Genomic DNA, 14,921 nt, shown 5'->3' on the forward strand with positions numbered 1-14,921 from the left:
TGCGAATGAAATACAGTCAGATTGGGATAAAATAGCTTCATAAACTAATAGGGTTTAATGTGCAAATTTTTGAATCTGAGCTTTAGTAACATTATTTCAGGACAGTCTTCTGTATAAATTACTTGTGTCCTGTTTCGATAATATGTAGCAGTCAATACATCCATGAAACCAAATTCTTTCTAATTTATTTCCCTAATGCTGGTTTTATCTCCATTTTTTATTGTTTTTGTCTACCATTTCTTTCTTCTCTTGAAAATGTATTTTTTACATGCTTGTGCCCAAATCCTTCCTTAACAGGATATTTGATTCTTTAATCAAGCACTTGGTGATGTTGACATGTTTGTTGCAGGAGTTGCAAGATGAACTAATGAGGAATAATTGGGATGTGAATAAAACAGAATCTCACTTGAATAGCAAGGTGGTGTTGAAAAGATCATTAGAAGAAGATCCAGAGGAAGTCATTCGCCCTCATAAAGGTATGATTCTTTCGTTGTTAAGTGTATCGTTTTCCTTGCTGGGCTGAGTAGCTTAGATTGTAGAGCGCTAGCCATCTGAGATAGAGTTGACGAGTTTGATTCCGGCTCAGTCCGGTGATGTTTGAAGGTGCTCAAATAAGTTATTATGTCTGTAGATTTACCAGCACACAAAAGAACTGCAGCACAAAATTCTGGCTCATTGGCATCTTTCCTCTGTTTTTTTTTTTTTTTTGGGATATTCATTAGTTCCAACTCGCTAGGTAATGTTCTTGCTAGTAGACAGTGTTGTGAAATCTGGTAGGTAGATCACATACATACATACATACATACATACATACTTTATACCGAGCTCGACAGATGCAGTCGCTTAAAAGCGGCCAGTATCCAGTATTCGGGAGATAGTAGGTTCGAACCCCACTGTCGGCATCCCTGAAGATGGTTTTCCGTGGTTTCCCATTTTCACACCAGGCAAATGCTGGGGCTGTACCTTAATTAAGGCCACGGCCACTTCCTTCCCACTCCTAGCCCTTCCCTGTCCCATCGTCGCCATAAGACCTATCTGTGTCGGTGCGATGTAAAGCAAATGGCAAATACATACTTTATCATTATAGACTGTTATGCCTTTCAGCGTTCAGTCTGCAAGCCTCTGTGCATTTACTAAACATCGCCACAATCCTCTATTTGCAACTAGTGCTATGGCCTCATTTAGTTCTATACCTCTTATCTTTAAATTGTTAGAAACTGTGTCTAACCATCGTCGTATTGGTCTCCCTCTACTTCCCTTACCTTCCATAACAGAGTCCATTATTCTCCTAGGTAACCTACCCTCCTCCATTCGCCTCACATGACCCCTTCACCGAAGCCAGTTTATGCGTACAACTTCATCCATCGAGTTGAACCCTAGATTAGCCTTTATCTCCTCATTCCGAATACCCTCCTGCCATTGTTCCCACCTGTTTGTACCAGTAATCATTCTCGCTACTTTCATGTATGTTACTTCTAACTTATGAATAAGATATCCTGAGTCCACCCAGCTTTCGCTCCCATAAAGCAAAGTTGGTCTGAAAACAGACCGATGTAAAAGTAGTTTCTTCTGAGAGCTGACTTCCTTCTTAGAGAATACTGTTGATCGCAACTGCGAGCTCACTGCATTAGCTTTACTACGACTTGATTCAATCTCACTTACTATATTACCATCCTGGGAGAACACATAAACTAAATACTTGAAATTATCTACCTGTTCTAGCTTTGTATCACCAATCTGACATTCAATTCTGTTGAATTTCTTACCTACCATCATTTAGTCTTCGAAAGGCTAATTTTCATACCATACTCATTGCACCTATTTTCAAGTTGCAAAATATTAGACTTCAGGTTATCAGCACAATCTGCCATTAAGACCAAGTCGTCAGCATAGGCCAAACTGCTTACTACATTTCCACCTAACTGAATCCCTCCCTGCCATTTTATACCTTTCAGCAGACGATCCATGAAAATTACGAACAGCAAAGGTGAAAGATTACAGCCTTGTCTAACCCCTGTAAGTACCCTGAACCAAGAACTCATTCTACCATCAATTCTCACTGAAGCCCATTTGTCAACACAATTGCCTTTGATTGATTTTAATAATCTACCTTTAATTCCATAGTCCCCCAATATGGCGAACATCTTTTCCCTCGGTACCCTGTCATATGCTTTCTCTAGATCTACGAAACATAAGCACAACTGCCTATTCTTCTCGTAGCATTTTTCAATTACCTGGCACATACTGAAAATCTGATCCTGACAGCCTCTCTTTGGTCTGAAACCACACTGGTTTTCATCCAACTTCCTCTCAACGATTGATCGCACCCTCGTTTCCAAGATGCCAGTGAATACTTTGCCAGGTACGCCAGTCAATGAGATACCTTGATAGTTGTTGTAATCCTTCTTGTTCCCTTGCTTATAGATAGGTGCAATTACTGCTTTTGTCCAATCTAAAGGTACCTTACCAACATTCCACGTTAATGTTATTATTCTTTGAAGCCATTCATCCCTGCCTTCCCACTATACTTCACCATTTCAGGTCTAATTTCATCTATTTCTGCTGCTTTATGACAATGGAGTTTATTTATCATCCTTTCCACTTCCTCAAGCGTAATTTTACCAACATCATTTTCCTCCTCCCAATGAGCTTGGCTGTTCGCAACACCACCAGGAAGATTTCCTTTTACGTTGAGAAGATGTTCAAAATATTCCCTCCACCTCTCCAGTGATTCCCTGAGATCTATTATGAGTTCACCTGAATTACTCAAAACACTGTTCATTTCCTTTTCCCCCCCTTTCCTAAGATTCTTTATTACTGTCCAGAAAGGTTTCCCTGCTGCTTGACCTAGCCTTTCCAGATTATTATCAAAATCTTCCCAAGACTTCTTTTTGGATTCAACAACTATTTGTTTCGCTCTGTTCCTTTCATCTACGTACAAATCCCTGTCTGCCTCGGCCCTTGTTTGGAGCCATTTCTGATAAGCCTTCTTTTTACGTTTACAAGCTGCTTCTTCCTTCATCACTCCACCAAGATGTTCGCTTTTTCCCATCTTTACACACAGTTTTTCCTGTGCATTCCCTTGCTGTTTCTACTGCAGCATGCCTGTATGCCACCCATTCTCTTTCTACATCCTGAACCTGCTTACTGTCTACTGTTCAAAACTTCTCACTAATCATATCCATGTACTTCTAATTTCCTTGTCCTGGAGATTTTCTACCCTTATTGGTTTGCAGACAGATTTCACTTTCTCTAACCTAGATACTTAGATACTTAGTTCACTACAGATCAGATAGTGGTCTGTATCATAGAAAAATCCCTGAAAAACTCGTGAATTCCTAAGAGATTTCCTGAATTCGAACTCTGTTAAGATATAGTCTATTATGGATCTGATACCCCCTAGCCTCCCATGTGTAGCGGTGGATAGCTTTATGCTTGAAAAATGTATTCGTAACAGCGAAACCCATACTAGCACAAAAGTCCAGCAAATACTTCCCATTCCTATTAGCTTCCATATCTTCCCCACATTTACCAATCATCCTTTCGTATCCTTCAGATCTATTTCCAACTCTCACATTGAAATCACCCATTAGCACTATACTATCCTTGTTGTTGACCCTGACCATAATGTCACTCAATGCTTCATAAAAAGGTGGATTCCATTATATTATATTGCTTTTGTGATTCATAAAGCTTGTCAACTTCATCCTCATCTGCACCCTCACATGGTGAATACACTGAGACATTTCTCGTCCTAATTCCTCCAACTGCCAAATCTACCCACATCATTCGCTCATTTACGTGCCTAACAGAAATTATGTTGCGTGCAATGGTATTCCTGATAAACAGCCCGACCCCATACTCTGCCCTTCCCTTTCTAACACCCATCAAGTACACTTTATAATCTCCTATCTCTTCTTCATTATCTCCCCTTACCCGAATATCACTTACTCCTAGCACATCCAGATGCATCCTCTTTGCTGACTCAGCCAGTTCTACTTGCTTTCTTCCATAAGCCCCATTAATATTGATAGTTCCCCATCGAATTCCATTTTGTTCGCCAAGTTGTTTCCAAAGAGTCCCTTGTCTGTCAAATGGGAGTGGGACTCCGTTACTCCCATAGGTCCGAGGCTTGCTTAAAATGTTCTGAGCTCGGTAAATTCATGAAGCAGGATGCTGCCTTACTTACACATAGTCCAAGTGAGGATCTCTTCTAACGGGTTATGGACCACCGGTGGATTGTGTAATCCTAGCCGCCTGAGCACGAAGAGGGCCATGACTCAGAATATGTCGGAGATGCCCACTCCCATTCCATAGCAACTGGTATCCCGACTCTCAGGACCACTTACTAGGCCACTCAGCCGTTGCCCATGGTTCACGAACTAGGACGTGACTACAGTAACCCACACCATGAACATTATGCACATTTAATAACTTACTGCTCTGATAATATTTATAGAGAACTAGCTGTTATGTACTCATCATTGACAGGTTAATTTTTGTAATTGAAGCAGTAATGCCATCTAATGTAGATTAATGGCATCGGAGGAAGCAAAGTACACATCAGCTAACAACAGTAGTCAGTCAGTTTTTTATATAAAAATGCTGTTTGTTCGGGGTGTCGACCCATGTGGATCTTTCCCCTACTGGCACCATATTGTATGAGTCTGCGTGTAATTGGAATGGCGATAGTGTGGAATGTTGTGTGTGAGGAAAGGAAGATTAAGGAATTCACAAACACCCAGTCCCTAGGCCAGGAATATTAATCATTACAGTTTAAAAACCTCTGAGCCGGCCGGGAATCGAACCCGGGGCCACCGGGTGACAAGCGGACGCGTTGCTCCCTATATTGCGGGGCCGGACAGTCAGTCAGTTTAATCTTATTGTTAATAAGTTTTGTTTTAGAGTCTTGGGACTCTGTAGGCTGTCACATTTTACTTGAAGTTTGTGGAAAATATAATAATCATGAATATCCTCATTATTATTCCTGATATTGTAAAAATGCATGAAACCTAAAAAGCGGAAATTACCGTATTTACGCGAATAATCCCTGCACCCTAATTTTAGGAAGGCTCATTTTGAAGAAAAGTTATATGAACTAAAATTTCTTCCATCAAAAGAGTAATGTAGGCATAAACAAACTCTTCATATCACTCCATGAGGTCCACGTGGTCTTTACGCAGATATGAATATGTAAATTTACAGATATAGCTGCTTTGCCTGGAATGATAAAAATACATTATCACTGCTATAAAGTGCCATGAAAATTAGCAAGTAGGCCTGACAGGTATTTCATTAATCTGAACTTGCTCTAGGCTCGATTCCCTGTAGGGAGGAAGATTTATTGTCTCTTGTATCACTAGAATCCTCTCCCAAATTACAAATTCGTCACACTCCACATCTAAAACATTTCTCACACATGGTTTCTTTTTACTTGGATAGTAACACACCGGTGAACTCCAATGTTAGTTTTGCGATGCAGTAAAACCACGTTATTGCGTAATTTTAAATTAACCACCAACTTGTAATTCAGAAATGCCAGCACTTGCTGCGTCACAAAACATTCTAATACCCACTATTGCATGCAGTTAACACTGATTCACAGTTTAAACCTTGCAAATGTCATGGAAAAAACTACCGTATTTCCCGGCATATTCGTCTCCACCGCATAATCATCGCATCCTTTATTTTCAATACAAAAATCGGACTTTAAACATTTAATTACATAATCGTCGCACATCCAAATTTTGTTCACTAATCTGGTTAAAAGGTAAATGGAACTGCAATATAAGTTGCACATGAATGCGCAATTTAAATACGTGCATGGTTTATGGGCAATTTGGCAACACAGTCACATTTGCGAGATGTTGCACAACGTATAAATAAATAATATGGGTATATTTACAACGCATGGCTTACCGGTAGGCTATCGGCAGTTTGACAACATGGTCGCGAGACAGTGTACAATTTATTCACCACCTACATAGTATGAGTTCTCATTTGAAATATGTAAGGCTGTAAGTTATCGCCAACGTCGCCAGGAAATACCGGTACCAACACACACTTGTCTTCAAGTAGACAAAAGGTCTGATAGAATTCTGCGTTATTACAACCACCCGCCCCCCGGCGCAACAGTTGAGAAGGGCCTTGGCCTACCAAGCGACCGCTGCTCAGCTTGAAGGCCTGAAGATTACAAGGTGTCGTGTGGTCAGCACAACGAATCCTCACGGACGTTATTCTTGGCTCTCTAGACCGGGGCTTCCGTCTCACCGTCAGATAGCTCCTCAGTTGTAATCACGTAGGTTGAGTGGATCTAGAACCAGCCCTCAGGTACAGGTAAAATTCCCTGACCCGGCCGTGAATTGAACCCGGGGCCTCCGTGTAAGAGGCAGGCACGCTACCTCTACACCATGAGGCTGGCTCCTGCGTTATTGCACACGAAGTGAAATCCAAGACGATAACGCAGATTTCCACGGAATTATTCAGCTCACGGTCAGCCGAATTATTTACAATGTCTCAGTTGTCATCTCTGGACTCTTATCTTACTACTACGTCATATGTGTTCGGGCATGGGATGGAAACTTTTACCCAAGCAGTCAAGATAATTATTATCCAATGGTATTAAAGTTTTATTTTATAAACTTGTCATTAATGTAATGTAAAATCATCAATAACTGGGAAGAAATATTAACCTAATTACCGTATGTTTAAAAGAAATCGAAAAAAAATTAATGTTTGTTACTGACATCTCGGAACACGGTCAACTACAGTAGATCTACACCGCGCTAGCTAGAGTGATGTATGAAGACGTCCATGCTCCGGTTTGAGAGCTTTGCGCAAGCGCACTAGTGTGTTGCAACCAACGAGCTCAACTGATAACAAATTGCTGCATGCTTCCTTGCTGCCTACCAGTATTGGCTGCTCTGGAATGGACAGATCACAGATGTATTTATTTGTTTGTGACTGACGTGATTACTGTAGACATGTGTGCGTGAGAATTTAAGTTTTTAATTTGTGTTTGGGGTGTTTATAGAAATAATTTGTTTTAATAGTGAACAATTACGGAAAGTCATTTATATTGCAAAACATTAACGTGTGAAGCATTTATAAGCGATTATGGGTAAATATAGAAACAATTCTGCGGGCTTCAAGCTAAGTGTAACTGCCTTCGCTGAACAGCACGGGAACAGAGCTGCAGAAAGAAAATTTTCAGTGAGTGAAAAGTTGGTGCGTGACTGCCGGAAATTAAAAAACAAGCTAAAAAGTACAAACCCTTCTAGACGTGCATTTAGAGGTCCTAAAACAGGGAAGTTTCCTATAATTGACGAAGAAGTGTTTATGTATGTCAATGAAATACGTAGCAATGGCTGCAGTGTATCATATGAAATGTTACAAATTAAGGGACAGGAGGTAGCGCGCAAACAGAACATAACTCGGTTTAAGCCGAGTCGTGTGTCGAATAACGGGTTCATGCGACGACACAATCTGTCAGTGCGAAAGAGAACAACACTAAGCCAAAAGTTGCCTGCTGATTACCGGACATGATTGTAAATTTTCATCGATTTGTCATACGTTTGCGCAAGGAAACTTCGTACTTGCTTTCTCAAATCGGTAATGCCTATCAGACTCCAATCTTTTTTGATATGCCTCGCAACAGCACTATTGCACTAAAAGGATCACGGAGTGTATTAATGAAAACCAGCGGTAGTGAAAAGTTGCGATGCACAGCAATGCTAGCCATTACAGCTGACGGAAGAAAGTTGCCACCTTACATCATTTTCAAGAGGAAAACGATGCCTAAGTATATACAGTTTCCCCGTGGAATTCATGTACGAGTGCTGCAACCAAAGGGTTGGATGGACGTAGAACTCATGCTGGACTGGGTTAAAACTATGTGAGATAGAAGACTCAGTGCACTACTAAAACAACCAGCTCTGCTTGTTTTAGATAGTTTCCGAGGTCACCTCGTGAACGAAGTGAAGAAACTTCTCAGTAAAAATAAGACACGACAGATAGTCATTCCTGGTGGCCTAACATCTGCTTTGCAGCCACTAGATGTATGTATTAATAAACCCTTTAAAGACCACTTACGTCAATTTTACGAGTGGATGACGAGCGGCGATCAGCAATTGATGCCCGCTGGAAATATCAGGCGTCCACCCTTGGACTTGTTATGCTCGTAGGTGATGAAGAGTTGGGATCTTATACCACCTGAACTAGTCTCCAAGAGCTTCAAAAGGACTGGGATTTCGAATGCACTAGGCGGATCTGAAGATGATGCAGTGTGGCAGAGAGACGAAGAATCTGATACTGGTATTAACAGCGGCGAGGACGGTGCATCACATATCGAAACCTGCGATAGCGACACAGAGGATTGGGAATAAATTGTGTACCGGTAAGTCTGTATTTCACAACAAAGCGATAACTTTTTGCAAGTGTAATATTTTAACTTTAATAATCAAATTAGTGACTATTAACTTAATACGTTCATTTTTATTTTCAGGTTGGAAAAACGTTCGCCGAATTGTTGCGAATAATTATGAATTTTGTTTTAGACTATTTTAATTATTTTGATGTATAAACACAAGTATTACGTGCATCTTAAATTTGTATCAAATACAATTTAGTTATAAATACATTTTTTGAGTAATACAAATACTGGTATTAAAAATTCTTCGTATAATGTTCGCACCGTACTATTTTTTTGAAAATTTTTGTATAAAAAGTGCGATGATTATGCCAGGAAATACGGTATTTTCGAAATGTATCCAACAAGGTGCATTTACAGTATTCAAATAATGAACTTGGATAACTCACTGGCAATCATAACCTCACACAACGAAAGAAAAAAATCAAAGACTAGGACAAATTATGCTGGCTCCCATGTGGAAGTGCTCTATTTTTTTGTTCACTGTACTGTCTGCATTTTTAGATGCCTTGTACTTGCATTGAAAGTGCCTGACGTCCTTTAAACATCGTGGCTTATCGAACATTCCTATAACAAGTGGAGGAATTCTCTCGCTTCCGAATGCATTTTAACACAGTATAGCACAGTGACCCCAACTCCTTTAAAACCATAAGTGCGTCTGGGCTCGGGAGTAATGAAATAAAATTAAAGAAAAGCAGTTTCATCAGCATGGACAATATTGTTTGGTACGTACGAATTGATTATAATTTTGATCCACTCTTTTTCGCCAATTCTCGGCATCACCAGTGTTAGCGGATTCTGTTTCTCCGCACAGTGTCTGCTACGTGATATTGTGGCATTCCTTAAAACGCCGAGTACAAAAGAATTACGATTTCGCTCGAACGTAGCAACTGTGAAGCACACTGTAGACACAGCAAAGTGAGTGAAAGTGCGCAAAGCTACCCCTGCACATTCCGGAAGACACGTTCTATCATGACGCGGAGAAATTTTGAATTTAAATTACTCTGTGAAATACTATTTTTTAAAATTTGAAGGCAGTTTAGAATTAAAAGTCTGAATAGTGTTCCGTTTAAATACGACATATGGAGACAGTTTTATTCCATCTGCGGTTATACAAAGAATAACTGTACACCCAGCATAGAAAACTAGGTGAGCAAGGAGTGTGTTGCCAACCTTAATGCAAATTAAACCCACACCCCAATGTCGTGCCTCAGTTTAAAAAAGAAAAAGGGGGGGGGGGCATTATTCGTGTAAATACAGTATATTTTGCACAACTTCTATGATGTACAGTTTTTGTATATAGATGTCAGTAGAGAAATTTGGCATTTTCTATAGATGTTATGATCTTTTGGGATTTTGTTGTGTCAAAGAAATAAGTAGTGGGAATTCTTTGTTTTGCAAAAAGTTTGCTTTGCAACCCCTGAAGAGAAACTTGTCCACCCACAACTACAACTTCTCTAATATTGAACTGTTGTGACTTGAAGATCACTTGACCATTGGCATATTGTAAATGATTATCTTGTTCGTCAGCAGATGACTCACTATGTGCTATAGCATTCAGAGCTTTAAGTAAGAAATTTCATGTTCATACATCTCTGAGTTACGGAATACACAGCAAGGTCCTAAGATTAGTCAAAGACAGGTGGGAGGAGATATAACAGCAAATTTAAGATGAAGTGCAACAGAAGAAAGATAAAGACATAGCAATAAAGTAGAAATGGAAGATGAAAAGAAAAGTAGTAAACAAAGTGTGGATGGAGGGGGAAAGATGGATATAGTACAAGGAATGTTAGAGACGAGTGTGAAAAGGAACAAAGGTGCACATAGATAACAATATATGATACAATGAGGGAATTATCTAGTTATGAGGAAAGTACAAATTTGGAAGAAAAAAAATTAAACGAAATACACAGTGATGAGCAACTCTTTAATGGCAGACTACCTTACATTGCTTAATTGATAGCCAATGTTCCTATAAAAATTATTAGGATTTTTACGCATTTTCACAGCTTCCCGTATGATCTCAGATCTATTGCGTTTTGTGTGGGTATAAGCTCAAACATCTTGGAACACATCATCGTGGCCCGACAATAGAGCACGCTGACTTGTCGGGCTGGTTGAGATGGATATTTCTTAGGTATTTCCTGGTGCGAGTACCAGTGGACCAGCATGTTTGGCTGATGTATACTTCGGCACAGGTATGGGGAAATTTGCGCACTCCAGGATGTAATAGTAGGGGCAGTTCGTCCTTGTTTTTACTTAAACTGTGACTAGCTTATTTAGTAGTGCCCAATGTGGTTTTTATACTGTGCTTGTGAAGGATCTTAGCAATTTGGGCTATGGTATTGTGAATATAAGGAAGGTAGGGAGTTCCCTATATGTCATCAGTCTGTGAGGTTTGCTTATTTCCCTGTGGATGTAGGACTCGGTAAATCTGTTCACTCTGTGGAAAACATTACCCTTTCATGTGAATTTGAGTGTGTCCATTTTCTCCTGGATGGTTGATGACTCTCAAATTCGTCTTGCCCTTGTAGTGAGTGTTTTTGTGCTGTATGGTGGTGAGAATCTGCATGAAGATTGTGATTTGTGTGGGTAGGGTTGTGGTAGACAGTGTGCTCTAGGGAACCGTCCAGCTTCCTTATCACTAGAACATCCAAGAAAGGAAAGCATCCCTCCAACTCCATCTCCATCATGAATTTAATTGAAGGATGTAGCTGATTTAGGTAGTCTAGAAAGTAGTAAATTTTCTCAGGACCTTATATCTACACCACAAACACATCATCAACATACCTCCACCAGATCATCTCTGTTTTATTGTTGTGTCTTTATCTTTCTTCTGTAGCACTTGATTTTAATTTGTTCTATTATATTCCTCCTGCCTCCCACCCCTGCCCCCAAAAAAATTGTCAAATTAGTCTCTTGACCTTGATGTCTGTTCCGCATCTCATACACGTAACACAAAGGCCCGGTTTCATCAACACATGTTAAATATATACTAACAAGTAGTTAGTTAATGCGGAGTTAAAATTTTAACATCTTGCTAGGTTTCTTGCGTTTCATCAAACTTTTCTTGTGAAATGTTAACTAATCGACTGTTAACTCTCCCAATATTGCGAACTGGTGTGAATCAAGGTGGCAGTGGTACGAACATGCTGTTTTACAGCGCACTCCGATGCGCTTTTGTTTGCGTACAGCTCTAAAATATGGCGCGAGAAGTAAAACGGAATCGTAGTTCTAATTTTTCCTCCTTCGAAAAAGAGTTGTTAATTGAATTAGTCAGTAAATGTATATAAGTTATTGAGTGCAAGCGCACGGATGGCTTGACGATAAAACAAAAGGACGAGGCGTGGGAGAAAGTCCGCGATGGTTTCAATGGGGTTAATAACAGATACTTTTTTCGCGGGTATCCACTGTCACCTAACAAAATCACTTCGTTAATTGTCCAACTTCAAACTGTGCTCCGATATGGGAGTTATTAAATATTGTATTGTCGTGTGCAGAACCAAACCACCTAGCAAATATATCCCTGATTTGGAGGTTAGGCTCATTAATCACCTGAACATTAACTGAGAAATATCCCTTCCGATTACGATATATTTCGGCCCAATTGCCTCCAGGTGATTGGATTCTTTCATGTGTGTAATCTATTGCACCTAGAACAAACAGTAGGAAAACGGCTTATTTCATAGAAGTCGCGGATAATTTGCTGACGCTCTTCTACTGAAGGGAATGTAATGTTATATGCCTCCTCCTCATGGATGCTATTGCTGCAGACACTCGTCAAACAACTCTACTAACAGTGGCTTTAGAAATTCCAGCATTGTCTCCGACCATTATGTGAAAATAACCAGTAGCAAAAAATCGTAATATTATCAGTACCTGCAACATTAGAGAAAGAGGTTAAGTTTCTCTTCGTAGGATATTCTAACCTCACTCGAATTTCGTCAACAACCTTAGCAACGACTATTTTCGATAACCTGTATCTATGAAGAAATTCCGCATCCGTCAAATTTTCAAAAGTCATTACGTCGCTGATCTCTTCTTCGATCAGGATTGTTTTGTAAAAGATCTAAATAGAGCAATTCCGCATCGAAAGCGAGATTCACAGCAGCCATTTTGGAACAGGTTGCTAAATGCTAATGTTAGCCATTTAACATTGGAAATGGCTGATGTTAACTTTAATACGCAGTTTAACATTTGTTAATGTTAACAGTTGTTGATGAAACGCAAATTTTCTTAAATCGTATGTTAAAATGATTTAACACCTTGTTAAGTACTAACATGTGTTGATGAAACCGGGCCAAAATGTGTTAATTAAACGTAAGGTGGAGTCATCACTTCCTACTGGGAATGCTTTAGTGAGCCATCTGGTGACGAACATTGGCCAACAGTCTAGGTGCTTCAGTGATCTACTGAGAATTTCTCATGTTTTCAAATGAGCTACCCTTCAAACAGTTGCAATTATGACCTAATTTCTTTTTACAGTTAATTAATGTAACAGTAAATAACCTTTAGACAATGAAATTAAGATATACATAAGAAAAAAATTGTACTGTAAAATGTTTCTAGTGATAAGCAATATTTCACAAACTGTGATTTCTTCACTAATATCAAATATTCACGAATAATGACTGTTACTTGGTAGAACAGTATTGTGATGCGATTTCAGTACTTACACTTTTCTTTTGCCCTTGTTATTTCCCTTGAGAATGCACAATATTGTATATGTTTAAGCTGTTGGTTTTACTCTTGTTGTTCATTCCAAGCATGTTTTACATTTTGTAATCTATAAACATTTAATTCAGTAACACTTCTGTCTTTCTTTCCCAGTGAGACGAAATGCAGTGGAAAGTAGCGACGAAGAGAAGTCTGAAGAAGAGGATGCTAACGTACCAGATGAAAGGGTTTATGATAGGTAGGTAAAACAATCTTTGCATCAGGACTTTGAAGATATTTTACATCTGCTTTTTGACATAATTTAGTAGTTGGTGTCTTCCAACTAGACAATTTTTGGGCCTTTGAAAGGAGTACATATTGATGCAAAAATTAATTCAACATAAGCCCCTGGAAAAAAAAAAAAAAAAAAAGAAGAAGAAAAAATTGGTCATCCTTTGTAGAACTTGCTTAATAACTTACAACTCCACCAATGAATTTCATAACAGTATGAATCGTAAGTGATACCTGCTCCATGAGAACATGCACGTGGGCGGCACAAATTTTCAGCCAGTCACATATCGGAAGGTTTCAAAGTTTAATCAGAGTTTGTAGATACTTTACTAGATGAATGATAGTATCATTTACAATATATCAATGGTGTAGTGATTTTCAAATTCCAGCTCCCATTGTTAGAAAAATCCAACCATCATTGTTTGAGAAATCTTGGTAGTATTTCTTCCTTGGACACGGAGCAAAGTCTTTGGTGACATGGCAAAATGCCAAATGATTATCCTTGTCTGTTAATACTGCTTTACCCATCTGTCCCTCAGCTTAAATGCAGAGTTTCGGCTAGTAGAGGAGGACGGGGAGATATTGGACACAGGTTAACTTTGGACACTTTCAAATTCAGCAGTACTGGAAACTCAGATAATATACTGTAGAACACCTATTTAGTGTTTTTACAGGGACCTGATTTTTTAACTTTCAATGAAGGTTTACCTTAAATCAAGCTTTCAGTAGAAAGCACACCTTTTTCAGAAATCTTGGCTTGTATTAACATAAATTGCACCATCACACATTATTTATGCAGTGATGCCAATAAAACAAGGAGATATCTACTATCTGCGCACTTTTTAGCGATAGATTTGTGTACGGGTTTGAGGAGTAAGAAGGGAGCACTTCCGGTTCCGTTAGTACTGCCAACTGAATGGAAATGAAATCTGAATTGAATCGATAATATGATCGATCGATATGAATTTTCTAAACCTTTGTTATTTTAAGCCAATAACTGTGTCACGCACACATTATATAACATTATATAACATTTCTGGATGCGAATCTTATTCCTAGAGTGAATTCTATAGTTTGGCTTTGCTGTGTAAATAACAACAGTACTAGTACGTAAAGTGTACGCCAGACGTTGCACAGCGATGCATAAGCGATTCATAGTTTGTGTTTCAAAGATTGCTAGTAAGAATCTCGAAGATTGCCGAGGTCGACCGCTTTAGCACTAGGGTGTAAATCTATCGCTAAAAAGTGCACATATAGTACACTACACACTGTACTGTGGTTACAACTTTGTACTGTTTGTGTTTAAGATTACTTTTATGTTAAACTGCCCCTGCTGTCTAAGCAAGAGACCTACAGTATATTGCATCATAACTAGCTTTGGCTCAGATTATTGTTTGAAAATAAATAAATAAATAAACTTAATTAAATAATGAATGCATGCATGCTTGGGTAAAGCCTAACAAATTTGCTCCTTTGCACCATCATCAGATTAACAGACCTATGCTATTTACAGAACCCAACTGAGTAATTGCTGAAGGCACATATG

General features: G+C 39.1%; 1 protein-coding gene across 1 annotated transcript in view; it reads left to right on the top strand.

Annotated features, from left to right (window-relative positions):
* Etl1 (SWI/SNF-related, matrix-associated actin-dependent regulator of chromatin, subfamily a, containing DEAD/H box 1) overlaps positions 1-14,921 on the top strand; it is a 308,851-nt gene that overhangs the window by 61,338 nt on the left and 232,592 nt on the right. Inside the window, exons 4-5 of the mRNA XM_067139725.2 lie at positions 350-476; positions 13,259-13,343. Coding sequence (XP_066995826.2) covers positions 350-476; positions 13,259-13,343 — 212 coding nt within the window. The remainder of the gene's footprint in view (positions 1-349; positions 477-13,258; positions 13,344-14,921) is intronic.

Source organism: Anabrus simplex, chromosome 2 (genome assembly GCF_040414725.1).
Source record: "Anabrus simplex isolate iqAnaSimp1 chromosome 2, ASM4041472v1, whole genome shotgun sequence".
NCBI lineage: Eukaryota > Metazoa > Arthropoda > Insecta > Orthoptera > Tettigoniidae > Anabrus > Anabrus simplex.